Source organism: Phyllobates terribilis, unplaced genomic scaffold (assembly GCF_046119375.1).
Source record: "Phyllobates terribilis strain yellow unplaced genomic scaffold, ASM4611937v1 Scaffold_1__5_contigs__length_1240528914, whole genome shotgun sequence".
In the NCBI taxonomy this organism is placed as follows: domain Eukaryota; kingdom Metazoa; phylum Chordata; class Amphibia; order Anura; family Dendrobatidae; genus Phyllobates; species Phyllobates terribilis.
The window spans coordinates 1,058,521,860-1,058,548,258 of record NW_027362761.1 but is presented as its reverse complement, the minus strand read 5'-3'; the positions used below and the strand labels follow the sequence as shown (position 1 = coordinate 1,058,548,258).

Below are 26,399 nucleotides of genomic sequence, written 5' to 3'. Positions count from 1 at the left end.
TAGTACCATTGACCCTATATTATTTGCATTTGCACCCAAATATTTTTGGTTATTTTTTTTTGTTTTTATTGAGTCAGTTTTACCATGCTCATTTATTTTTTTATTTTTGCCACAAAGTTACTAATATAGCAGCTGAATGAATACAACTATTTCGTGGATGTTATAAAGGCCCGCCACTATGTCAATAGTTTTCCCAGAAATATAAGGAAAGACATACAGTGGGTACGGAAAGTATTCAGACCCCTTTTAATTTTTCACTCTTTGTTTCATTGCAGCCATTTGGTAAATTCTAAAAAGTTCATTTTTTCTCATTAAAGTACACTCTGCACCCCACCTTGACTGAAAAAAAAATGAAATGTAGAAATTTTTACAGATTTATTAAAAAAGAAAAACTGAAATATCACATGGTCATAAGTATTCAGACCCTTTGCTCAGACACTCATATTTAAGTCACATGATATCCATTTCCTTGTGATCCTCCTTGAGGTGGTTCTACTCCTTCATTGGAGTCCAGCTGTGTTTAATTAAACTGATAGGACTTCATTTGGAAAGGCACACACCTGTCTATATAAGACCTCACAGCTCACAGTGCATGTCAGACCAAATGAGAATCATGAGCTCAAAGGAACTGCCCAAGGAGCTCAGAGACAGAATTGTGGCAAGGCACAGATCTAGCCAAGGTCATACAAGAATTTCCACATTATTCAAGGTTCCTAAGAGCACAGTTGCCTCCATAATCCTTAAATGGAAGAAGTTTGGGACCACTAGGAGTCTTCCTAGACCTGGCCGTCCAGCCAAACTGAGCAATCGTGGGAGAAGAGCCTTGGTGAGAGAGGTTTGTTTTATGTTTTATTTATTATTATAGCGCCATTTATTCCATGGCGCTTTACATGTGAAAAAGGGGTATAATACAAGAACAATTACAATAATCTTGAACACAATGTGACAGCGACTGGTACAGGAGGAGCGAGGACCCTGCCCCCGAGGGCTCACAATCTACGAGGGATAGGTGAGGGTAGAGCTGGTCGTGCAGCGGTATGGTGGAGCGGTGGTTACTGCAGGTTGTAGGCTTGTCGGAAGAGGTGGGTCTTCAGGTTCCTTTTGAAGGTTTCCACGGTAGGCGAGAGTCTGATACGTTGGGGTAGAAAGTTCCAGAGTAGGGCGGAAGCACGAGAGAAATCTTGTATACGGTTGTGAGAGGAGGAGATAAGAGGGGAGTAGAGCAGGAGATCTTGTGAGGATCGGAGGTTGCGTGCAGGTATGTAACGGGAGACTAGGTCGGAGATATATGGAGGAGACAGGTTGTGAATGGCTTTGTATGTCATGGTTAGGGTTTTGAACTGGAGTCAACTGGAGAGAGGTAAAGAAGAACCCCAAGATCACTGTGGCTGAGCTTCAGAGATGCAGTAGGGAGATGGGAGAAAGTTCCACAAAGTCAACTATCACTACAGCCCTCCACCAGTCGGACCTTTATGGCAGAGTGGCCCAACGGAAGCCTCTCCTCAGTGTAAGACATATGAAAACCTGCATAGAGTTTGCTCAAAAACACATGAAGGACTCCCACACTATGAGAAATAAGATTCTCTGGTCTGATGAGGCGAAGATAGAACTTTTTGGTGATAATTCTAAGCCGTATGTGTGGAGAAAACCAGGCACTGCTCATCACCTGCCCTATACAATCCCAACAGTGAAACATGGTGGTGGCAGCAGCATCATGCTATGGGGGTGTTTTTCAACTGCAGGGACAGGACGACTGGTTGCAATTGAAGGAAACATGAATGCGGCCAAGAATAGAGATATCCTGGATGAAAACCTCTTCCAGAGTGCTCTGGAGTTCAGACTTGGCCAAAGGTTCACCTTTCAACACGACAAAGACCCTAAGCACACAGCTAAAATAACAAAGGAGTGGCTTCAGAACAACTCTGTGACCATTCTTGACTGGCCCAGCCAGAGCCCTGACCTAAACCCAATTGAGCATCTCTGGAGAGACCTGAAAATGGCTGTCCACCAACGTTCACCATCCAACCTGACGGAACTGGAGAGGATCTGCAAGGAAGAATGGCAGTGGATCCCCAAATCCAGCTGTGAAAAACTTGTTGCATCATTCCCAAGAAGACTCACGGCTGTACTAGCTCAAAAGGGTGCTTCTACTCAATACTGAACAAAGGGTGTGAATACTTATGACCATGTGATATTTCAGTTTTTCTTTTTTAATAAATTTGCAAAAATTTCTACATTTCTGTTTTTTTTCAGTCAAGATGGGGTGCAGAGTGTACTTTAATTTAGAAAAAATGAACTTTTTAGAATTTACCAAATGGCTGCAATGAAACAAAGAGTGAAAAATAAAGGGGTCTGAATACTTTCCGTACCCACTGTATTTAGTTGATTTTTCAAACCACTGATGAAGGATTGGTGGTTTGAAAAATGTTGACCAAGCCTACTTGGCAAGAGTCTTGTTCTGGGCGCTAGAAAAACTCTTTTCCTAATAATCAGCTGGGGTAAACAAGCTGCTGATCAACTGAAGAACGAGCAAAATGCTTGTTCGTCGGGTGAAATAATCTATTGACGTTCTCAGCAGCACATCGTTCTGTGTAAAGAGGACCTGTGCTGCTAAAACCAGTGATACCCTAGGTGCACAGAACGATCTATTACTGATCAGTCTGCGTGCATATTATATGTCGTCTACCTGTCTAAACAGGCTATTAAATGGCCGCTGATCAGCAAACAAGTAGCTGATCGAAGCTCATTAAAGGGGTTTTCCGGCCACTTGACGGGGCGCGGCCTCTCTCAATACAAGTATATGGAGCAATGCCATGCCCACTAGAAGGGCTGTGCCTGGGAGTATGTATAACACATACATATCCTCCGGTCCCGGCTCAGAAAGCGGCGAATCCCCGCAGCGCACAGTGCATGGTCTGGGGGGATTCTTAAAGAGTGACTGCAGACTTATCGATTTGGACTGGACAACCCCTATAAAGGGAACCTATCGCCACAAGAAACGCTATTTACCTTGCAGATATAGGGGTAACCTGAAGATAAATAGTGTATAAACCCTCTGTAGTCTACTTACTGGAGGTTTGGCTACAGAGATAAAATGATGTTATATTCTCCCTGTAGCCGCTCATAATATAGTAATTGGTGACTGTAACCGCTCCTTGCACAGCCCTGGAAGCAAGCGGCTGTGGAGAGAAAATAACTTCATTTTCTCCCTGCAGTTGCTGCTCCAGTAAGCCGGCTAAGCAGGATTTAAACGCGATATACCTATTTAAATCACATTTTTCGAGGTGACAGGTACCCTTCAAGTTCCTCAAGTCTGATGGTGCAAACCCACTTTTACGTTTACCGATTTTGCAACTGATAATTATGATTTTAACTAGATTAGTAGTTTTTATCGATCTTCACACTATCTTGGCTTAAAAAGAAAACTCTGACTATATGTAATGGGCCTTATCGGGAAACTGTTGTCAAACCAACCCGCCAGGATGTTGTAGGGCTCATAAATACCCGGGACATTGAACAGGTGGGCTGCTTTTGATTTGGCAAGAATCTGTACCACCTCTTAAAACAGTCTCTACGTTGTTACATGCCCACCCTGCCTTGATTTACGTCCCGCCCTAGGTGTCAGACCCCAGCAGGATGACAATCAGGGCAGAATGCCTCTTAACAGCATTGAGCCTGCGTCTCATCCCCCGGCAGTGCCTCCACATGACGTCTGACAGCTGCACATGATAATTTTATACATTCTATTTCACCATCCTAGTAAGAGCAGGGATTTGGAAATTGGGACACTTTCTGGCGAAAGTGGTTTATTACCTATGACTTTAATGATTGCTTCCCTTTAAATGGGAAGTTAGTTATATTTTGAAGAGTTTGGTAAAATCAGATTACTGAGATTGACTGATGTGTTACGTGGACAGATACCTTTAGTGTTGGCTTTTCTCGCTTTGCCGATGCTTGGAGGTGTGTGGATTTATCTTATATTACATTATTGTTACGCTGTACTGTTTTATAAGGTTGGTGTCTCTCATTTGGGATGAAAAACCGAGCAGAGAAATCTGCCCAAAAAGTAGAAATTCCCATGAAAGATTTGGTGAATCACTTAACACACATCAGAGCCCTTTGGCGGTCAGCCCCACGTGTATTCCGGATAAGCTGCCACAAAAATGTAAATTCTTTTATCAGCTGATGGAGAACAATGTTTTCTTTGAGCTGATGCCTGCGGCCTCTTTGTATGCGTGATTACATTCATCATTACATAAAAGACTAATTATATCATTACCTTTTGGAATATTTATCTATTCTCAATATGTATTTGCTGCAAAACATCTAATAAAAGACTTTTCCTGCTTCTTGTAGTGTAACACACACTAGTACTAGTCATAGCGGTGTAATGTCTAATGGCGGCAAGTCACGTGACTGCTATGGGGTCTGTGATAAGGAAGGCCAGGTAATGAACGGGCCCGCACCCTGCCTGGTATATGTCCCTTCTCCTAACATCAAGTGTCGGGAGAAGTTGTATGGAGCAGGCTTACGCACCGAGCCCGCTCCATTCTTGGTGGTTGTCGGCTGTTTAACTGCTGGGATTGGAGCTAGCTCTGTTTGCAGAAGTTTAACCCCTTAAATGTCTTGGTGAACAGCGACCATGGCATTTATGTGGTTAGGTGACCAGGAAGTCTCTGTTGCCCTCATTTGGCCTTAACAATGCAATTGCAGAAATCTGATGGAGTGTTTAATGGCAGCTGGGGACCCATGGGAGTGCCTCAAAGTGGACCTTCACCCTCGGATTTCTGTGTGTATTAGTGTTTGGACAAATTTGATCACATGGTAATAATTAGGAACAGCCTAAAGACATGCCCCAAATTTTCCTGTGAGCCCCACCTTATCAATTAGCACTTAGTAAAAAGGGTCATCTCTCTGGAAACATATGGCCGATTTAAAAAGAACAAAACAATAATAATACTCAGAGGCCCAGCAGGAATAAATTTAAAGCAAAAACTGACCACGTTTGACTTGGTGACGTCCTTTTTAAATTTGAAACTACTCATAAAGGGAACCTGTCACCTCGGAAAACGCGATGTACTTATTGATGGGGAGTTAATCTTCAGGTAAATAGCGGTACAATGCTGTCCGTCCGTCTTATTGAAAGTGCATCTATCGGGAGAAAATTAACTTTTTTCCTCCCAGGAAGCGCTGGCTTTCAGTCATGAGGGCAGTACACGGAGCAGCTACAGTCACCGCTCACAGCACCGTTTATTGTACTATGTGCGGCGGCTGTAAGCACACCCTGGAAATTGGTTTGACAGCTCGTTGTGCACATACATGATGCAGAGCCGGCTGTTAATCAAAGTGTCCGGGAGCATTTACAATAAGCGGTGACTGTAGCTGCTCCTTGTATTGAGTCCATGACTGAAAGCCGGCGGCTCCTGGGAGGAATTAAGGTCTTTTCTCCTGGTAGTCGCACTTTCCGTATGGCGGCTGGGCAGCATTGTAATACTATTCACCTGCAGATTAACACATTATCTGAAGATAATAGTGTTTTCCGAGGTGACAGATTCCCTTTAAAGTCTGTTTGGGATTGTCAGGTGTCCTCCTGCTTTCATTATAACTATTCATGTCTTCTGTTCCTGATAGAGGCTTTCAGATCACCAGTATTCAGGCATGGTACCGACAAAAATGGCTTCAGTCTTGGATTCAGTAAAAATCTGCGAGAAGTATTTGGTGATGAGAAGAAATACTGGTTACTGCCTATATTTACAAGGTATAATAAATAACGGGAGTGGAAGAATTATTGGCTAAGGATTTGGAGACCCTTCACAAATTTGACTGTCGTTTCAGGACTCTCACAAATTTCAAAATGTGTTTAGTTGGGGCCACGGTTTCATCTTTACTTTTCCTTCCTTTTGTCCCAATTAGCCGTCCTTTCCCCACTTATTTTCTTTCTTTTTTCTCTTCTTATCTGATTTGTCCATCTCTCCCTTCTTTTATATGTAATACTTTCCTATAATTGAGAATACATCAGTGAACTCATTCTGTTGAGATATTGTATAGCTGTTATCTCCCTTCTTCTGAGCTCCTCTGAGCTGATTTATGACCGTATGAAAGCTGAGATGAACTTTGAGATCATAAATCAGCGGAAAGGAGCTCAGAAGAAGGAAGATAAGAGTTATAAAGTCTCATGTCAGAAGGAGTTCACTGACAGATTCTCCGCAGCCAGCAATAGACAACAACACAGAGGCTATAGAGGGCAAGGTCTTTAATGCATCTCAACTGCAAACGTGTTTTAGCCAAAAATATACTGTATGCATTCAAGTAAAAAAATTGCCCCCAAAAGTGTCAGATCTGAATTTTTTTTTATATAGTTAATGTTTTGCAGAAAGTCTAAGTTTTTTTCTTGCGATATCTAATCTGCAGGGATTCTGTGACACTTTAGCTGCTGGGAGACAATTGTGATCTAGTTTATAGTTACTAAAATTGGCACAAATGTTTTCTGGTCCTTTCTGTAAAATGCTGCTCGTGCTATGACATCTTACTTCTCTTCCCCGGTGTCAGTGCAGTGAGAGACATATGGGCCCCAATTAATTGCATTGTCACCGTGTCATTATTATTTCATGTATTCTATGTAATGAACTCCTTCTCTGCAGCTTAGGTGACGGCTGTTCATTTCCTACTTGTCTGGTGAACCAGGATCCCGAGCAAGCATCCACACCTTCTGGAACCAACGCAGCAGCGAAAAGGTAGCTCTCCGCTCCATCCTTTAATATATTGGCACTATACGTCCTGATACTGGCATTCACCAATTTCTGTTTGTCAAAATATCCCATGTACAAAACAAAAAGCCCCCCCAAAAGCCCAATATTATTAATAATCTAGTGAAATATTTGGGTATAATACATTGAGTGCATGTAGGAAGACACATTGGTTCAAGAATTTTACTTCTTTGTAAATATTTAAAGGGGTTAATCCAATAACATATATCACCTATCCTCAAGACAGGTAATAAATGTATGATAAGTGGATGTCTAACCGCTGGGATCCCAAACGATCCCAAGAACAGGACTTCCATGCAAATGGAGAGGTAGTGTGTGTTTACGACTGCAGTCCCATTCACTTCTATGTTAGCGGCAGTGCATACGTCTGACCCCTGTTCACTGCACAGAGTGGTGGTCGTGCATGAGCATTCAACGGGGGACATAGGATCCCGCATCCTAGCAGTTGGACTCCACTGATCATACATTTACCACAGGATAGCTAAAAAATGGTGTTGAAGCCACAATTTCGTCAAACTTTTTCTTTTATTTTTTCCATCTTATTATCTGCGTTATACAGTGCAGTTAGAAGGAGATTTGCAGACCACTAATAATTATAACTTATAATGTATTTCTAAGGTGTGTAAAATGCTACACCTAATGTAAAATGTTAATACCAGTACTATTGTAATGGGCTACACATCATCACAGCGGCCAGCTGTCATCTGCCACAAGTCACTTGGGTAGAGGTGATATCAGACAGTGGCATCACAGCTCAGTTGTTGCCAACAGTGCCAACATGTAGCCATATTTATATTATTAAGTGCTCAAACTTTTTACACATGAAGAATCCATTCCAGACATTTGGAGCCTTTCTGTCTGAATTTAATTGGATACATGTTTACAGTTTTTAATGTTGTGATATTCAAACCTGCAAGCATTGCACTGATGAGAGGACGCTGGAGGTAGGTGTCCCCATACCCTTTATCCAGTGCTCTCCCATCCTCTAGTACTCTAGGTACTAACTGTAGTTGCTGATGAGTAGGTAGTGCCACAGGTAGTTTCCTTTTTTAGCATCCACCGTAGTGCCCATACTATATTACCAGACATAGTGTGCACATTCCCACCCACCATTGGTCCGTAGATTATTCAGCTCACCTTTTATACTATCCCAGGATACACAAAGCCAGCAATAAATTACAGCGCCTGTAGCAGACCCCTCACATGCTCCTTTCTCTTCTTGCACCAATCTTTATTACCATTACTGGAAAGATAGGGAGGATCTAGTAAGCTCTCTCACACCGTAACATTTTAGTTTGGCATTTCGAAGGGTGTTGGCATATTCCAGACAATATTAAAGGGAGACAATATTAAAGGGAGCCTGATGGCTGATATATGCTGCCCGATCCACGGACAGCATGTATCAGACGCTGGCTGAATGATCTCAGCCAGGTATAGTGGACTCTGAAATGATGCTGAGATTGATTTCAGAGAAAAGCATACTTTACAAGCCGCGCAGGAGACTAGGGTCCCCGGCCACTTCTCCCCACCCTCTGCCAGTGACTGACAGGTTACTCTTTATACGCATGCAGAGAGACCTGTCACTCCAGGGTAACAGGTGGGGACCCGCCTGTCCTACTAATGTCCACAGTGGCTTGTAAAGTATGTTTTTCTCTGAAATGCTGCATCATTTAAGAGTCAAGTATAGCTGGCTGAAATCATGCAGCCTGTGTGTGATACATGCTTCCCGTGGATCGAGCAGCATGTATCAGTTCTAGGTTCCCTTTAAAGAAAATCTCAATCAGGCAATTTCCCCGAGATGTACCTTACCTCCCCTCTTTATGGTCATTTCCCCAATTTTCATTTTTCATTGGTAAAACTTACTAGTCATAGTGACCTATAGACCCCTCTGTAGCTCATCACCTGGTTTTCTTCCTCCTACTATACAACTGTGTGTTACAAGCAGAGCCCACAAGGTTATTGCCCCTTCCATGCTGCTCCCATGTCACTCATTTTGTATTCGCAAAACGTGGTTCATGAAATACAATGAAGTGCCGATCACCAAAACTTCAGGCTTTGTATCTTGCTTTGGCCAAACATCGTGTCATTCAGGAATAATAGATGGTGACAGTGGGAGAGATGTAGCAAAACTGGTGCAAAGAGGATTTAAACAAATAAAGTAGAGGCCTGATTTGTAGGCGAATACCTTTTTTCCTGCACTTGTTTTGATGCTTCACCCTCATTTTGCCTGTGCAGCGAGACCCTGTACATAGCCACATGACCGCATGAACTGGGATAGAAGAAAATGCATAAATACAGTATCTATTCACTTTTGGCCTAAACCATGGTAATGATGACCTTAAAAGGTGGGTCTGAAATGAATGTACATTAAAATTTCAGTTTTAGATGTTATATCGCTTTTTCATTTCCTTTTCTACACTAGTGCTGACAACCATCAGTTCCCGGCCAAACCTCTTCGTGAGTCTCAGAGTCACCTGCTGACTGACACCCATTCTTGGACTGAGAGCAGCTGCAATGAAGAAAAGGGGAAAGTGGGTAAGGTGTCAAAGACCTCACTATAATTTCACTAATGTCACGGGGATACCGCAACAGAGAGGGGCCAGAACACCGCGGTGTCTGGTTTCACATACTCTTGCACTGGTTAAAAGCACTTCACCATCTTATTAAACAGTACATATTTTTTCCTTGCTAGCAGTGCAAGGGTTAATCTGTTCTGTTGGAGCTTTCCTGCTTGGATGGTCTCAGCTGTTCAGTGTTGGCCACTCGCTTCTGCTATATATTCTCACCTCTGGCACTTAGGAATTGCCAGTGTTGGTTCATACTGCCTGGTTCTGGAGTTGGAGGTGCAGTTCGTGGTTGGAGGTGGCGTTTGGAGATTTGTTCAGAAGACTGATAAAGCTTTGATGAATCGGCCCTACGTTGTATGTAAGTGTGGTCATTAGAATTATTGTATGTACCAGTGCAGGTAATTATGTTAATATTCTGTTCATTCTTTGTAAATATTTAAAGGGTTTAATCTGCTGATAACATATATCACTTATCCACAACGTACACATGTGATAAATGGATGTCCAACCTCTGGGATCCCCACTGGTCCAAAGAACAGAGGTTCACATGTAAATGGAGTGGTTGTCAGCATACATGGCCGCTGTTACATACACTTTTATCGGTTTATGGAAGCGGTAGTTTGCACATGTGACTACAGTTCGAAGCACAGAGTGATGGTCATGTATTAGTACTACCACTCCATTCAACAGGGGACATTAGACCCCCGTCCTAACAGTTGGACTCCACTGATCATAGAGTTACAACATTGATCCTACGAACCCCTGCTTCATTCATTCTCTATGGGACCCCTGAAGATAGCCAAGCACTGCACTTAGCTGTTCTTCAGCACTATCATTAAGAATGAATGGAGCAGAGGTGAGCATGATCGACTGTTGCCCCATTCACACTATTGCCCTGTTCTCAGGATTTATGGGGGCTCCAGCAGTTTGACCCAAGTTATCTGGAAGTTATCCCCTAACCTGATGGTAGGGGATAACTTGCAAAATTGGTACAACCCCTTTTAACGGGTCTTTCATTAAAAGACATTTATCCCCTATCCTCAGGGATAGGGGTAAATGTCTAAACACGGGGGGGTCCATTGTCTAGGAGACTATGGCTATATCCGTTAGCCCTATTGACATTGAATCAACCTCTTCATTCACATTGCTCCACCTCGCAGTTGTTCAGTGAGGAGGAAAGGGGGACTTTGGTGTGACAGGGATTGCTTAGTGAGACAACCCTTTAACTGCTGGTCAGCTAAACACAAAAAAAAAACAGAAATCATTTAGTTTCCAGTGCAGCCTACTGGAGTAAGATGCGACAAATTTATTTAGAAATGTATGTCTTTTAACAAGTTTGAAATTACTGCCATAACTTAATTCCGATTCCTGGCAAGGCCTTCTTAAAATTGTGCTCACAGTTTTGCACAAAAATTTGTGATGTTTTTACAACAGTAAACGGGTGAGCAGGAAAAGATCTATTCCCACCTTGTGTTTTTGCAAAGCCTGACCTGCCCATTACATCTCACGTATCTTCAGTCGTTCATCCATCATAAGGATTGTATTGTCTGGGTAACTGATAGACAGTGGCAGATCTGATGCATCACTTGTCCTGTACAGCCTATAAATTAGCAGGGTCATAAAAAACACACGAGTCGAAGAAAACACAGGGAGAGATTTACCAAGCTGCCTTCCATCATGAACGTTGGTAAATGAATGACCCATGAAGGATGTATATGTCATGCTTATCATACAGGTAGTGTCCGTGCAGGAGCCCGACCGACATACCCATCCCAGCTCCTGCTGAGACTGTGGGAAGCAGTGAGAATACCAGTTCTTGCAGTTTAACCCCTTAGATGTTTTTCTCAATAGTGACAGTGGCATCTAAGGGGCATTAATTACAAGGTCAACTCATCTTGCAAAAATCCAAACTTTTAGATAGTTATGTCAATGGATAAATTAAAAAGTTATATTATAGAGAAACGCAAAAACAAATGTTTTTTTAAAGTATTTTTTTGCTGAAAAAAAGCAAAACATTAAAAAAACATATAAAATTGGTATTCCTATAATCATAATGACCTGTGAAATAAAGCTATCGAAATGGAAACACTGTAAAAAAATAAATAAATTTGCAAATTAAAGGGTTATGCTTTCCATTATCACCCTTCTCAAAAATATAATAAACATTTTTCATTACATCATATGTACCCCAAAGGGGCACCATTAACAAATACAACTTGACCCACAAAATACGAGACCACATATGGCTGCATCGACTGAAAAACTCAACAGTTATGGGTCTAAAACATAGAATAAAATCAGTTGTTAAAATAGCAGCATCATTAAATAGTTGAAGGGAATCCTTCTCAGTTGCTTATAGCAGCCAGTCACCGTGCGGCTTTCTTTACATTTTTCTTGCTCTGAATGAACGCTGCTGTGTGATGGGTCACTTGGGGCAACACATCTGTTTTTTGGGTTTTTTTAGACGAAGCATACCTTTTAGAAGTTGATTCTAGCAAAAATGTGAGATCTGTGAATTTCCGGGTACGGGTTAATATTTGCTGTAAATCAGTGTGTAATGTTACCGTATTCCTTTACTGCTCGTGGTGTTTCGGGATCTTTTATACCCCAAGTACATTATTTCAGCTCAACTCCCTCTCTGAACATTGACAGCCTGTTGAAATTGCTGCAGGAGACTTTTGTCCACTAAAATTTCATCAAACATGTAGATAGGTATACTCCGCAGATGTTGGTGCATGCCAGGTTAGAAACTTGTGCTGGTGCCATGCAGCTATCTAGTAGGAAAGCCCTGTTCTACTTCTGGCAGGACTTGATATAGTCTCCAGCCATTGAAAGTCTGCAGTCATTTATCAGAAATGATCATGGCTGCCCAGGCCAACACGCTGGTGTGTGAACACTGCCAAGAGTCCCGTTACATCAACCATATTAATCTGGTTTGGCAAAGGTTCATGTTGCACAATAGGATCGGGCATTTTGGTGTACTGTTCTGTGTACCAGCCCCAGCAGACATAATCCCAGTTGTATCATCCAGGGGCACATACATATATAAATATTGACATATGTTTTAGGCTCGGCATAGGATTCATCGTTTTATTATTCAATGAGTTTCGAGTGTCACTGGAGTACTTGTGCGTCCAGATGTTATAGATGTTGGATAAGCCAATACATAATGGGAGAGATTTTCATCATCATCGTTGAGAATCATTAGTCGGTGGCCTCTATTCCAGTTATGGGGTCTTGATCCTCTTTTTGATCAGTTGACGATCTAAACATCATGCCCCTTATCTTGATACTTGGTCTTGAGATAGCTGTGTGTCACTAAGAAGGAGCAGCCAGTGAACTCCAAAGCACGTAGCAATGTAATGAATATAATTGAAGTTCTCTTGACTCTTCCATCATCGAGCTGCTCCTGCTCTACAACGTGCTGCTCTTGAAGTCTACCCTGGATGTCATCTCCAGATACTCTAAGGCTATCATGTTGCTACCGGCTTGGACCCGTGTGCTAAATCCATATCTGAAGTGGCACGATCAAAGCTTCACCGTGCCAATGTTTTCTTCTCAGTCAATAAGGCTTGTGTTGCCTGGGTCCATTGACCTCAGCCAGGTAATTTTCTGAAATCAGAGCTTTCATGAAACGTGGTCTGTCCATCCCAACTGATGTATCTGTAATTGTTCATCCATCATAAGGATTGTAATATGTGGGTGACTGATGCGACAGCACTGGAAGAATGATATCTATGTTATGCTGTTTGGTACTTGAATAGGCCATATATTTATTTGTTAAGGGGTCAGGAGGTTGTGGCAGCGGATTCAGCGGTACAATATTTTTTGCATTTGGCATTGTCATTGGCTTCAGTAAAGCACAGCGTTAACCTCTGGAGTGCAGAGCTCTGCAGTTTGTATTGTGCTTGACATTCACTGTGCGGCTGATGCCTTTTCTGTTTTCACAAACATCAGAAGCGCCGTCCTAAGCTGAAAGCTCAAAATATCCATTCACTTGGATTTTTTAATATATTTAGAAGCTTAGGCCATCAAGTCATAATGGTGACCCATCAATATAAAGATACAATTCTATCTACTAGTAAAGTGTACCCATCTTTTTACTATAAACTGTAGGATATATAGTATATATGGAATCAGACATGGGCAGACCTTCATCAGTTCTCCAAGCTGCAAAGGATAAGAGCCAATAAAGAAATGCCATACGCAACCAGTTGAAGTGTTTTGCTGGAGACATCATCTCCTCCACCAGGCTATGTGCCAGTCTGACCATACACATCACTTGAGGCTCCTCTTCTATCCAAATAGTAAGTCTATGGTGCCTTCGATTTTAATCTGAGTAGCCCACTCCGAATGTAAAATTATGTTGGGGCTCATATATTAAAGCCACTTTTAGACACAAACTTAGGGCTCGTATATACTCGCTGACTTGCAGCATTAAGTGACCACTATTGGTCTATATGTACAAGTAGCCTATGGTTTGATGCAGAAAGTCGACCAGTGTAAATGGCCCCGTAGACCGGCCGAACACGCTTCCGATGCACACAGAGAGATAAATAGATTGTCTTGTGTTTGTAGACTATCATTGTTCTTGGCAGCACAGGATGATTCGGCTTGCTTAAAAATCCTTGTTTTTGACAGTACAAGATCTTTTAACTCTTTGGATGAGCGTTTTACTGATTTGTTGGGTGATTGGCAGCCTATTTTTACTGGCTGATTCGGGAAAAAATGTCTTACATTGCCAAGGTTTTTTTTTAAATACAGTACAGACCAAAAAATTGAAAATTTCAAAATTGTACATTCACACTGAAGGCATCAATACTATGAATTAACACATGTGGAATTATATACTTAACAAAAAAGTGTGAAACAACTGAAAATATGTCTTATATTCTAGGTTCTTCAAAGTAGCCACCTTTTGCTTTGATGACTACTTTGCACACTCTTGGCATTCTCTTGATGAACTTCAAGAGGTAGTCACCGGAAATGGTCTTCCAACAATCTTGAAGGAGTTCCCAGAGATGCTTAGCACTTGTTGGCCCTTTTGCGGTCCAGCTCACCCCAAACCATCTCGATTGGGTTCAGGTCTGGTGACTGTGGAGGCCAGGTCATCTGACGTAGCACCCCATCACTCTCCTTCTTGGTCAAATAGCCCTTACACAGCCTGGAGGTGTGTTTGGGGTCATTGTCCTGTTGAAAAATAAATGATGGTCCAACTAAAAGCAAACTGGATGGAATAGCATGCCGCTGCAAGAATGGTGTGGTAGCCATGCTGGTTCAGTATGCCTTCAATTTTGAATAAATCCCCAAAAGTGTCACCAGAAAAGCACCCCCACACCATCACACTTCCTCCTCCATGCTTCATGGTGGGAGTGGTTCACTCAAGGCATCAAAACTATGAATTAACACATGTGGAATTATATACTTAACAAAAAAGTGTGAAACAACTGAAAATATGTCTTATATTCTAGGTTCTTCAAAGTAGCCACCTTTTGCTTTGATGACTGCTTTGCACACTCTTGGCATTCTCTTGATGAGCTTCAAGAGGTAGTCACCGGAAATGGTTTTCACTTCACATGTGTGCCCTGTCAGGTTTAATAAGTGGGATTTCTTGACTTATAAATGGGGTTGGGACCATTAGTTGTATTGTGCAGAAGTCAGGTGGATACACAACTGATAGTCCTACTGAATAGACTGTTAGAATTGGAAAGGAAGACCAAGAGTCACCTCTGCTTCTGAGGATAAGTTTATCCGAGTCACCAGCCTCGGAAATCGCAGGTTAACAGCAGCTCAGATTAGAGACCAGGTCAATGCCACACAGAGTTCTAGCTGCAGACACATCTCTACAACAACTGTTAAGAGGAGACTTTGTGCAGCAGGCCTTCATGGTAAAATAGCTGCTAGGAAACCACTGCTAAGGACAGGCACCAAGCAGAAGAGACTTGTTTGGGCTGAAGAACACAAGGAATGGACATTAGACCAGTGGAAATCTGTGCTTTGGTCTGATGAGTCCAAATTTGAGATCTTTGGTTCCAACCACCGTGTCTTTGTGCGACGCAGAAAAGGTGAACGGATGGACTCTACATGCCTGGTTCCCACCGTGAAGCATGGAGGAGGAGGTGTGATGGTGTGGGGGTGCTTTGCTGGTGACACTGTTGGGGATTTATTCAAAATTGAAGGCATACTGAACCAGCATGACTACCACAGCATCTTGCAGCGGCATGCTATTCCATCCGGTTTGCGTTTAGTTGGACCATCATTTATTTTTCAACAGGACAATCACCCCAAACACACCTCCAGGCTGTGTAAGGGCTATTTGACCAAGAAGGAGATTGATGGGGTGCTACACCAGATGACCTGGCCTCCACAGTCACCAGACCTGAACCCAATCGAGATGGTTTGGGGTGAGCTGGACCGCAGAGTGAAGGCGAAAGGGCCAACAAGTGCTAAGCATCTCAGTGAACTCCTTCAAGATTGTTGGAAGACCATTTCCGGTGACTACCTCTTGAAATTCATCAAGAGAATGCCAAGAGTGTGCAAAGCAGTCATCAAAGCAAAAGGTGGCTACTTGGAAGAACCTAGAATATAAGACATATTTTCAGTTGTTTCACGCTTTTTTGTTAAGTATATAATTCCACATGTGTTAATTCATAGTTTTGATGCCTTCAGTGTGAATGTACAATTTTCATAGTCATGAAAATACAGAAAAATCTTTAAATGAGAAGGTGTGTCCAAACTTTTGGTCTGTACTGTACATTCAACACAAAAACCTAATCTAAACAATAGGTTATTTTCTAATGATGCTTTCCCTTTAAGATGAAAATTTATAAAGTTGTCTAAGGGCTCGTGTACACGAGTGTAAGAATCGATCGAGTGCTATACATTGTTTTGACGGATAGGACTCATGCACGTGTTCGATTTTTACCTTTGACCAAGTGGTCCGATTATCGTATCGCATATGATATTCGGATCGCACTCTGCCATTCATGCCTATGGGTCTGTGAAAAAAATGTCATTCCAGTGCAGTCTGATTTTCACGGACTGACAGAATGGAGAAGATGGAGATTTTTTTTTCTCCTCCACATCCCAGAAAATCGAATCACACTATGATCAAACTCTGCTTAGTGGGCCTATTTTCTCGGATGAGAGACAAGCGGTCTTGTGACCCCAGCCTAATGCTGTGTGATATATGTAGCCCATCTTTCGACTGACTATATGACACCATTTGTTAGTTGTCTTATTTTCCTCCAGAAAGTTACAGCAAATTTTGTAGATATATTGGCGCCGTAAATTGTGATCGGGGCCACCCTCTCTCTCCATCCCATTTCCCTCATACACAGTGTTCAGTTGACATATCAAATGAAAATAATGTACAAAATGCATAATAAATGTGACAAAAAAGCACAAATTCTCACAAATGTAGCTTCATAAATCATGTTATTCATGAGTTTTTACAAAGGTATTTTTTTTTCATGCTGAGGTTTTCTGCGTACCCTATGCTGATGGGGAAATGCACAGGGAATGCTACATTTTAAAGAAATGGCACTTCTCCAAAAATGCAGATTGTAGAGAATTGTATACCTCCTATTTACAGATAATATCTGGCCACTTTAAAAATAATAATAATAAATAACAACAAAAAAACATCCAGATCATTGCTGAACTGACTAAGCAAGTACTTCTGCCTCGTCTAGGATCAGAGCGCTGTAACCTTGTCTGCGTTGTAGGGTAGTGTCCTTTACACGGACAGAATGCTGATCCGATGAAGAACAACCCGAATAATATCATCAGTCTTGCTAATATTTGCTCTCTGTCTAGCCAGATGGTAGAAAGCTCTGACCTGAACGTCCTACAAGTAGGAGCATATTGCTGTGGACATTAATATTATTAACCGTACGCAGTATGGTCTGTGTCTGAGGCCCCGCCATGTTTGTTAATCAGACCGCTAGAACAAAGTGTTCCAGCTTCTGTCCGCCATGTAAATGATTGCATGCGGAGCATGTTCCTCCCTGTATACAGCACAGTATTACGGTTGTGTAGTGTTGTGGATGACTCAGTGGCGGTAGTTTCATATCTCAGCATGATTGATTCTATTAAATTATATATAGAGAAATCTGATCATGTTGTTCATTGGAGCAAGCGTAATGTTATTTTCACACCACAGACAAGCATCCAGTGCAGGGAGGACGGTGAAATGAAGTTTAGGAATTTTTGCATAATTTTTCCCAAGATGAGACTAGATGTTCATCCGAGTCCTAAAATAGAGAGTCCACTAAATTATTTTTTATTTGTTTGCTTTAACTTCGTGCTTTTGTTTGAAAATGTATGTGAACCCACACTTTTCATGAACAGTGAGCAAATTAAAGGGTTTGTCCCGTTTTAGAAAACTTTTACCTGCCAACTCAGTTCACTGTAAAAAGATAAACTGTACTCTCCCTCCTAAGGTGGAGCTCTGCATCTCCAGCGCTGCCCCATTGATTGGGTATTGGTGGCAGCAGTCATGTCAAATTGACGGTGCTATAGCCAATCACTCAGATCAGCGGATCTCACAATCTAGACAGCACCAGACACTGAGCTCAATAATTGGCTGCAATGCTGTCAATGTAACATCACCGCTGCAGCCAAACAGAGATCACTGCAGCGTTGTGCAGTTTGTCTTTTTACGACAAACTGAGCTGCCAGGCAAAAGATTCTAAAAAGAAGACAACCCCTTTTAAGCCTCATTGACTTTAAGCAATTAAGCTAGTTCAAATGGCAAAGATTACTTACAGATTTCCGTAGAAATAATCCTCAGTAGAATACTGTAGAATTTCCAGACTTGTCTCCTATCAAGCACATCTGGGACATCATTTGTTGGCAATGGTAGCTGCCAGTAGCGGATCTTGATGATTTGTCCCAGTGCATTCAGCATATCAGAATATGTCAGAATATTCCTCAGCCAACCATTAATAACCTCATTGGTAGCAGCCAAGACGTCTTAGTCCGGGTATTCTTCTGCACCTGGCGGTCATACTTGATACTGAATAAATCGAGATGATCTGAAAATTTTGTTTTCATTTTTTCATAAGTTACATATTATTAACATGTCTATCCACCCTGAGATTTCCATAATTTAATGACTTTCTTCTTGATGTTGACCTTTCTGTGTTGAGGAGTGTACGTTTTTGCAGTAACGGAGCTTGTCTCTTATTCATGCTGCCTGTGATTTGGGCAGCACAAATCATCTGACGGGGCTCCCTTTAAATATCATGTGTCACCACTTTCGATCAGTTGACATCTGTGCTGTAAAATGTATATACTGGACAACTAATTAATATCTTTCCATTACTCTTTTCTTCCAGGTATGAGTAACCCAGCATTGACCATTGAGAAGGAAACCTAGCTGTATGGAAGTTCTGCGAAGGGTTAAGAAGTAAGAGACTAAGATATCCAATATATCAGCAGCCAAGCTCGATGGGTACGTGGTACTAAATAATGTGCTCTCTGTAGGCTTGCAGACCAGGGGCAGATGTACATGTGAGGGAGAAGTCATGCAATCATTGGCTAGCTTTACATCCGTTTCCAAAGATGACAGCACCTGACTGGCTCTTTCCATTACCGCTAAAACCCATGCAGAACCCCGTGGTATACTGCGACCAGCAGGGAATGTGAGCAGAAGTAATGGAAGAAGAGGAACCCATTGTAGTAAACTGTCGGCAGTCCTGTGTTGTATGCAATGTAAGGTTGTATTTTACCGTGTTTATGATATTATAGCACAAACAGCATATTCGTCATTCCTCCTCCAGAAGGAATCTTCTATATTTCTTGAATGCAAAGCACTTTTTGAAAAGAATGATGGCAGCGTATTTTATATGTAAAGGAACCAGTATTTATCTAAATAAAGAGGCCAATAACATGTTATGGATGATCTCATTAAATAACATCCACACCATCCGAGTCCAGGTTTCTTTATTGACTAGGTAAGCGGACCATGTGCCAAAAATAAGTGCTACAGATTGATTGTGTTGATTGCATCCATACATTCTCCCCCATAGTGGTCTCAGATATTTTTCATTGGGCGTCCAACCTGCCATCGTACACTATGGCAGGCTCCAGCAGTTACATGTCCTACAATTTCTGATATTTGATGAGGACTGTTCAGCTCTCACATTTTTTTGGTATATACTGATATTTTTCACAAAATAACATTTCTACTGTGCCGTTCCTCTGTTATTCCTAATGTAAATGTATGAAAATGATGACAACTGGGTGCTACCATTCTCTTTATCAAACTGATATGTCCCTACCCTGTCTCACCATGTATAATCAGTGCTATTAATACCCAGTTATCAAATTTATTTCTGTACATTTATTTATATACAGTATTTCAAGGAGAAAAAAACAGAGGGACTGTGCAACTTTAATTAAAGGTGCTCTAAAAATTAAAACAATTTATTTCACGGAAAACACCAGCATTCGTGCTACAGAAGGGACATGAAAACAACTTTTTTTGTATAATTTATTACTATTTTATTTATTTTTATTCTTGATTTTTTTCAACATTTTATAAAACATTACCAATATGGATACTTGGTGCCACCCACTATAGAGGCAGCTAGGAATTAGAGAAGCAAAAATAAAGGAATACAAAATAATACACAATAAAGATGGCACCCAGACCCAACACAAAAGAAAACAGTCAGTGAGGACATGTTGACCAAGAAAGGAAAACAGAAGAACAGAAGAGGGAGCAGACATGAGAGTAGACAGGAGGAAGGGGCACACCTCAAACTTAGCATTAGGCCGTGCTAATTTGCTAAAATTCATTTGTATTCTACTTATTCTTAGAAGTTAATCCAGTAGTACCTCGTGCATAAGACAGTGCCAAACTGGTTGTAAATTTGGGATGTTATTTCTTCTCCTTCTTAAGTCAAGTCTTCCAAATTTTAGTTACATAACTAAAGAGAAGGCAAATCAGTTTGCTTCCATATTGCTGGTGAACAGGCTCCATTATTGAGGTGTCTCAGGATTAACTTTTGGTAAAGGATTTAACTTTTGGAACAATTTCAAAGGTTTTGGGGCAGAATGAATGCTGTGAAGTGGAGAAGTCTGGAGGATTACTTCAACCTTCATAGATTACAATCTATGAAGGTTGAAATAATCCTCCAGATTTGGGGATTTATGTGAATGGTAAAACATAACCTAATGTATTTAAACACATTAAAAATACATTTTTATTAGTATTATTATTTATCTATTAAATGTATCAGACATACAAAAAATAAGTACAGTAGTGTTCAAAATATTAGCGGTGTGTTCAAAATAATGAGAATAAGCACAAAATCTTTATACTAGTTATTATTTCCATGCATTGGGAACATTTCACACTGTTTTCTAATTCAAAACATGAAGAGAAATGTATATAATTTTAACTAATTTACAGAAAATAACAAAAAATGAGCATTGGGCTGTTCTAAAAAAATAGCAGTGTCTGCATTTGTCTTTATAAACTCACAATATGTACTTTTTTTTGAGGATTTAGCATTCCTGTGAATCACTAACCTAATATTTAGTTGTGTACCCACAGTTTTTTTAGAAATGCTTCACATCTATGTTGCATAGAGTCAACCAACTTTTGGCACCTGTCAACTGTTATTCCAGTCCAGGATGGTTTGACTACATCTCACAATTTTTTGGCATTTGTTGGCTTTGCTTCAGAAACAGCATTTTTGATGTCGCCCCACAAGCATTCTATCGCATTAAGGACCGGGGATTGGGCTGGCCACTCCATAACCTCAATTTTGTAGGACTGGAACCAAGATTTTGCTTGTTTACTGGTGTATTAAGGGTCATTGTCTTTTTGAAACACCCATTTCAAGGGCATATCCTCTTCAGCATAAGGCGACATTACCTCTTCCAAGTATTTTAATATATGCAAACTGGTCCATGATCCCTGGTATGCGGTAAATAGGTCGGCACCATAATAAGAGAAACATGCCCATATGATGCTTGCACCACCAGGCTTCACTGTCTTCAGAGTGTACTGTGGCTTGAATGCAGAGTTTGGGGGTCATCTGACGAATTGTTTGCGGCCCTTGGACCCAAAAAGAACAATTTTACCTCCATCAGTCCACAAAATGTTTCTCCATTTCTCTTTAGGCCAGTTGATGTGTTCTTTGGCAAATTGTATCCGCTTCAGAACATGACTTTTTTTTTAACAGTGGGACTTTGCGGCAACTTCTTGCTAAGAGATTAGCTTCACACAGGTGTCTTCTAACTGTCACAGTACTCACAGGTAACTTGAGACTGTCTTTGATCATCCTGGAGCTGATCATTGGCTGACCCTTTGCCATTCTGGCTATTCTTCGATCCATTCGAATGGTAGTCTTCCGTTTTCTTCCATGTCTCTCTGGCTTTGCTTTCCATTTTAAAGCATTGGAGATCATTTTAGCTGAATAGCCTATCATTGTCTGCACTTCTTTATAAGTTGTACCCTCTCCAATCAACTTTTTAACCAAAGTACGCCGTTCTTCAGAAGAATGTCTTAAACAACCCATATTTCTCAGGCTTTCAAGGAGAAATGCATGTACAACATGTGCTGTCTTCACTCTTAAATAAGGGCCACCTGATTCACACCTGTTTCTTCACAGAATGATTGACCTCACTAATTGAACTCCACACTGCTATTATTTTGAACACATCCCCTTTCAAATAATTATTCAAATACACAGACTGGAAAAAAAAAAGCAGATCATGAATGCGGAGTCTGTTGGTTTTCTTAGAATCTGCTGCACCAACTGGTAAATTGTTTGACATGTGATAATATAATTTATACCAAAAACAGTGATTAATCTGGTTAGTCATATTGGACTGCTATTATTTTGAACACTACTGTATAAGTCTACAATCACATTGGGGGAACACTCCACCTAATGGAGGCATAGACACATATCCAAAAGTGTAGCTAATACATGTCATTGTGCCTCTGAAGCCACGTGTATGCTCCCCGGCTTCAGAGGCGCACTGCGCATGTCCGCACGCGAAGGAGACGGCTGATGTCCACAGAGAAGCCAAAGATCAGTCGCCTGTAATCATGGCTACAATTGGTAGAGTGGGGCTGTAAGATTGGCTCCTCAGTGGGACATGATAACATGGTGAGTTATACAGTATATTAGGCAGGGTATTTATAAATGAATATGCACATGCCGGCGGTCTGGAGGGCATAGGCGACCTGTCAGGTTCCCTTTAAGTCTCACATATGAGTCTTTTACATTTTGAAGGTTCTGCTCTCTCTTCTACATGCAGTTCTTTCTGCCTCCTCAATTCATGTATTTACTATGAAAACTCCTTATAAGAGTTAGCCATTGGGTCTACACAATCACACTGTATTCTCTTTGGACATTTTCTTCTAAAACAATATTTTATCCTGTACTAGTGATGTGGCATTTGAAAACAGAATTGCAGAGGTAAAAATGGATCAGTTGCCCATAGCAACCAGTCATTATTCAGAGTTTTTTTTTATAACAACATGTAACAATAGGACACCACGTATGGCACATACTTGGTATTCTGTCACCAGATCCACTTCTTACAAGCAGCCTTATATACTAGAGATGATCAAAAAAGATTTGCAGGATCCTGGTGTAGCAGCCAAGTCTCTAGTCCATGGCCACCAGACCTGAACCCTGCGGACCTCATCCTACCTGCCGGAATCCCTTTTACCTCTTCTGATTAGTAGGCCCAATGTAATGTCATTGTTGCGGTGCTGTAAGAGTGCCCAGCAAGGGAGGGGAAAGGTCAAGTAAAAAGAGGAAACACATCCTGGTTCAGTTAGTTAGAGAAAGTGTGAGGTTCGTGTGAAGTTCAGGTTCAAGGTGCAGTGGGCTAAAGGCATGTGGAGTACATATCGTTCTGGCAGGATGAGGTCGTATCAGATTTCCTGTGGAGATTCCTGTTACGTCCGGGGCCCATGGCCTGAACTAGACACTGAGGAGTGTGAATTAATCTCTTCCATGCAGAGGAGGCCGGACAGGGAAAAGCGTGAGGGAAATGTATTGGATCTCGGGAGTGCTGTGATGCTGGACGGGAAATCCCTGGGGCTGACAGGTGGATCAAGAGTAGAGATAGTCTGAGCTGAACATAAGCAGGAGCTTGAAATGTACTGTGTTGATGGAACTGGAGGATGCTGTGCCCAATACTGCATGTAAAAGACGGTTATACTTGAACTGTCCAGTAACGTTGAACTAGTTATAATGAACCTGGTGTCTCCTGATGAGTGTACGGCTAATGCTGGACCTAGGGATGTGAATGCAGCGGAGGCGTCTGGCCTGCAAGTGGGTACAATGGACTGTACACAGCACGACATTAATGGACTGGGACACGGTTTGTGGGATGCCACGTATGGAGAAGAAGCAGCTCGCCCACGGCTACCGCCTTGGACTCTTTACAGTGCAACACACACATGATGTTGCTCGGCGCCTACTAATTATAATGGTAGATGCCGGCAGGTTGAAAGACGTTCAGGGCTCTTGTCCGGCAGCACAGTCTACAGACTTATCCGCTAGACCAGAATCCTGCAATTTTTTTTTACTATTCTATTAAATACTAAAAGTTCACTAAACACAAAAATTGTTTAACTCTTACATGCTACTTATTTTCAGAAGAAAATATTGGCTCATACTTTGTAAATCTGGCATTACATCAATTTCTTATGTAAATAATCCCTCCTTTATGATAAATCTCATCATTTTATTGCCCCTGAACCCAAACTCTGCCTCAGTGTGAAATGTATTTCTTTGCAATGAGAGCCTTGTGGTATTTCTTACCCCATAATCCCTGTGGGGTTTATTAAGGAATTTCTTTCTTTATTAGGTAAGGGTCTGCGAGTATGTTCAGATTTTGTTTGTCTTAGTAAAAGTGCACAGTATATACCCTGAATACCACAATGATAGAAAACTAGATATTGTAGATGTCCTTGGCAAGTGCGATTTTCATTGTACAACCTGTTAACGACTCCTCCGCTATTTGCAGCTCTAGTTGGCATTAATGAGGCCGATACTGTCTTTCAGTGGACTCCAGCCATTCTTTGTACCTATAACTAATTCATGTTCTGCATATTTCATCATAACAGAATTCGTCAGGTTCCGAGCTGGGGTTCGCTTTTTGTGTGCTCTGAAGGATGAAGTGTTCAGGTTGCCAGGCACCATTTCTTCACATGTTTGACACTGGAAGGCTTTGGGAGAGAGGGATTTGGGCAAAGTGTGTGGGAACAATATAGATTATTCACATGTTATTTACTTGGGGAAGCGGTGGATAAAAAGATAAAACCCAGAACAAACATGGAACGGTAACACTCCCTCTGTTTTTTTGCCTCCTAGCATTGAAAATCATATTCCAGCAATGTGACACAGATTTCTTATCCATTGTCGCCGTCAAACGACCCATTACAATACAAAATTCTAAAAGAAGACTATGCCTATGATTTGTGTTTTGTCTGAGATTTCGAGGTATTTAGTATAGGTGTTTTATTATTGTAGGTAGTCACGAGTAATCCAGACTGTAGACGAGCAGCTAAAGGTTCATCAACACTATAAAAGATGTCAGAAATAGCCAGTGAATAATACGATTTATGTACAGTTACAAGAAAAAGTAAATGAGCCATGTGGTATTTTCTGGATTTTTGCTTTCTATTATTTAAATTACAATTATAGAAAAAACTACACTAATAACACACAGTTGTATTGTTCTTGTATTTTATTGTACACACTGGAGAAAAAAAGTAATCTGTGGGATTCAATAACCTGTTAATTCCCCTTTAGCAGGAATCTCTTCCACCAAACTTTTCCTGTAACTACCAATAAGATTTGCAAAGGTTAAAGAGGAATTTTGGATCATGCAAGTGTATTTCGGTTCAGTATTTTTTTTTTTATGAAGTTGGGTCATGCCACAGCATCTGCACAGGGTAAGCAATTCCCAACATTGAAAGTTATCACCAATCCTAAAGGTAGGTGCTGACCTCCTGAAGAGTGGAGATCTGACTACTAGGACCCCAAGATCCTTGAAACAGGGCTCAGAAATGCTTGATGTCAAAGTCTGATGAGTGTAGAAAAGGGAGGAGGTAAAGCAAAGGGGGTGTAGCAGCTATATTTTGCCCAAGGGATCCAGACCCTCTCAATCCCCTTCTTCCTATCATTTAGAAGAGCTGTAAGTTTTTTTTATTGATCATACCTAAGAAAAGGGTCTGTTCACCTTGGAGAAGTCTAGTCCTTTTTTTTTTATATGTGTAATTGATAGTTCAGTTGCTAGAAATATAAATTGGGCGAAACAAACATTTCTTGCAGTTCACTAGATTACAGTAGTGCCCTATGCAGATTATCAGAAGCTTGGCTGAGTGGTACAGATCCAACCTGATTCTTATGTATAAGGATTCACAACCCAGTGGTCTGTGTCTTATTTAGGAACCATGGAAATAGTGGCCAACAAAGCGGTAGGGCCAGGCAAGCCACCCTCATGTAATTTGCTAAAGTAATTTGCAAGGAGAGGATATGGATCTAAGGGTAACGTTTCTCCTTATGGAGAGTGACATGCCCATCATGTCCATACAATGCTTCTCTGGGAAATTAAATATGCAATTTGCCTCTTCAGAGAGGAAGAGGACTTGAACTCTAGCGCCACCTACTGGAAGTAGCAATTCTAAAAGTCACTATCGACCCTTTAATGAGCCTTGTCATATGACTTAGGATAAAAGCCAAACCAGTATCTTAAGTCATATGACAAGGCTCATTAAAGGGTCGATAGTGACTTTTAGGATTGATACTTTCAATAGCTGGCACTAGAGTTCTAATCCTCTTCCTCTCTGAAGAGTCAATTTGCAAGGGGACGCAAGGAATGCGTTTTTTATAACAAAGGGCCAAGAATCTGTCCAGACCTAGCTCCTTATTCAACTTAAGTTGTGGTATGACCTCCACTTCTTCCAGTTAGGGCTAAGTGATCTTGCAGAGTCCGCTAGGGTGGGTAGAGGAATAGATACAAGATAGGTGTCAGAGTACAGGGAGGAAGGCTCAGAGTATAGTTTTGCAAGGTGTTC

The 26,399-nt window shown here is 41.3% G+C and overlaps 1 protein-coding gene across 1 annotated transcript in view; it reads left to right on the top strand.

Annotated features, from left to right (window-relative positions):
- Positions 1–19,265, top strand: part of ZDHHC2 (zDHHC palmitoyltransferase 2) — a 125,411-nt gene extending 106,146 nt beyond the window's left edge. The window contains exons 9-13 of the mRNA XM_073645413.1: positions 5,632–5,758; positions 6,642–6,734; positions 9,190–9,302; positions 18,676–18,746; positions 18,824–19,265. Coding sequence (XP_073501514.1) covers positions 5,632–5,758; positions 6,642–6,734; positions 9,190–9,302; positions 18,676–18,716 — 374 coding nt within the window. The 3' untranslated portion in view covers positions 18,717–18,746; positions 18,824–19,265. The remainder of the gene's footprint in view (positions 1–5,631; positions 5,759–6,641; positions 6,735–9,189; positions 9,303–18,675; positions 18,747–18,823) is intronic.
- Positions 19,266–26,399: the final 7,134 nt, after the last annotated feature.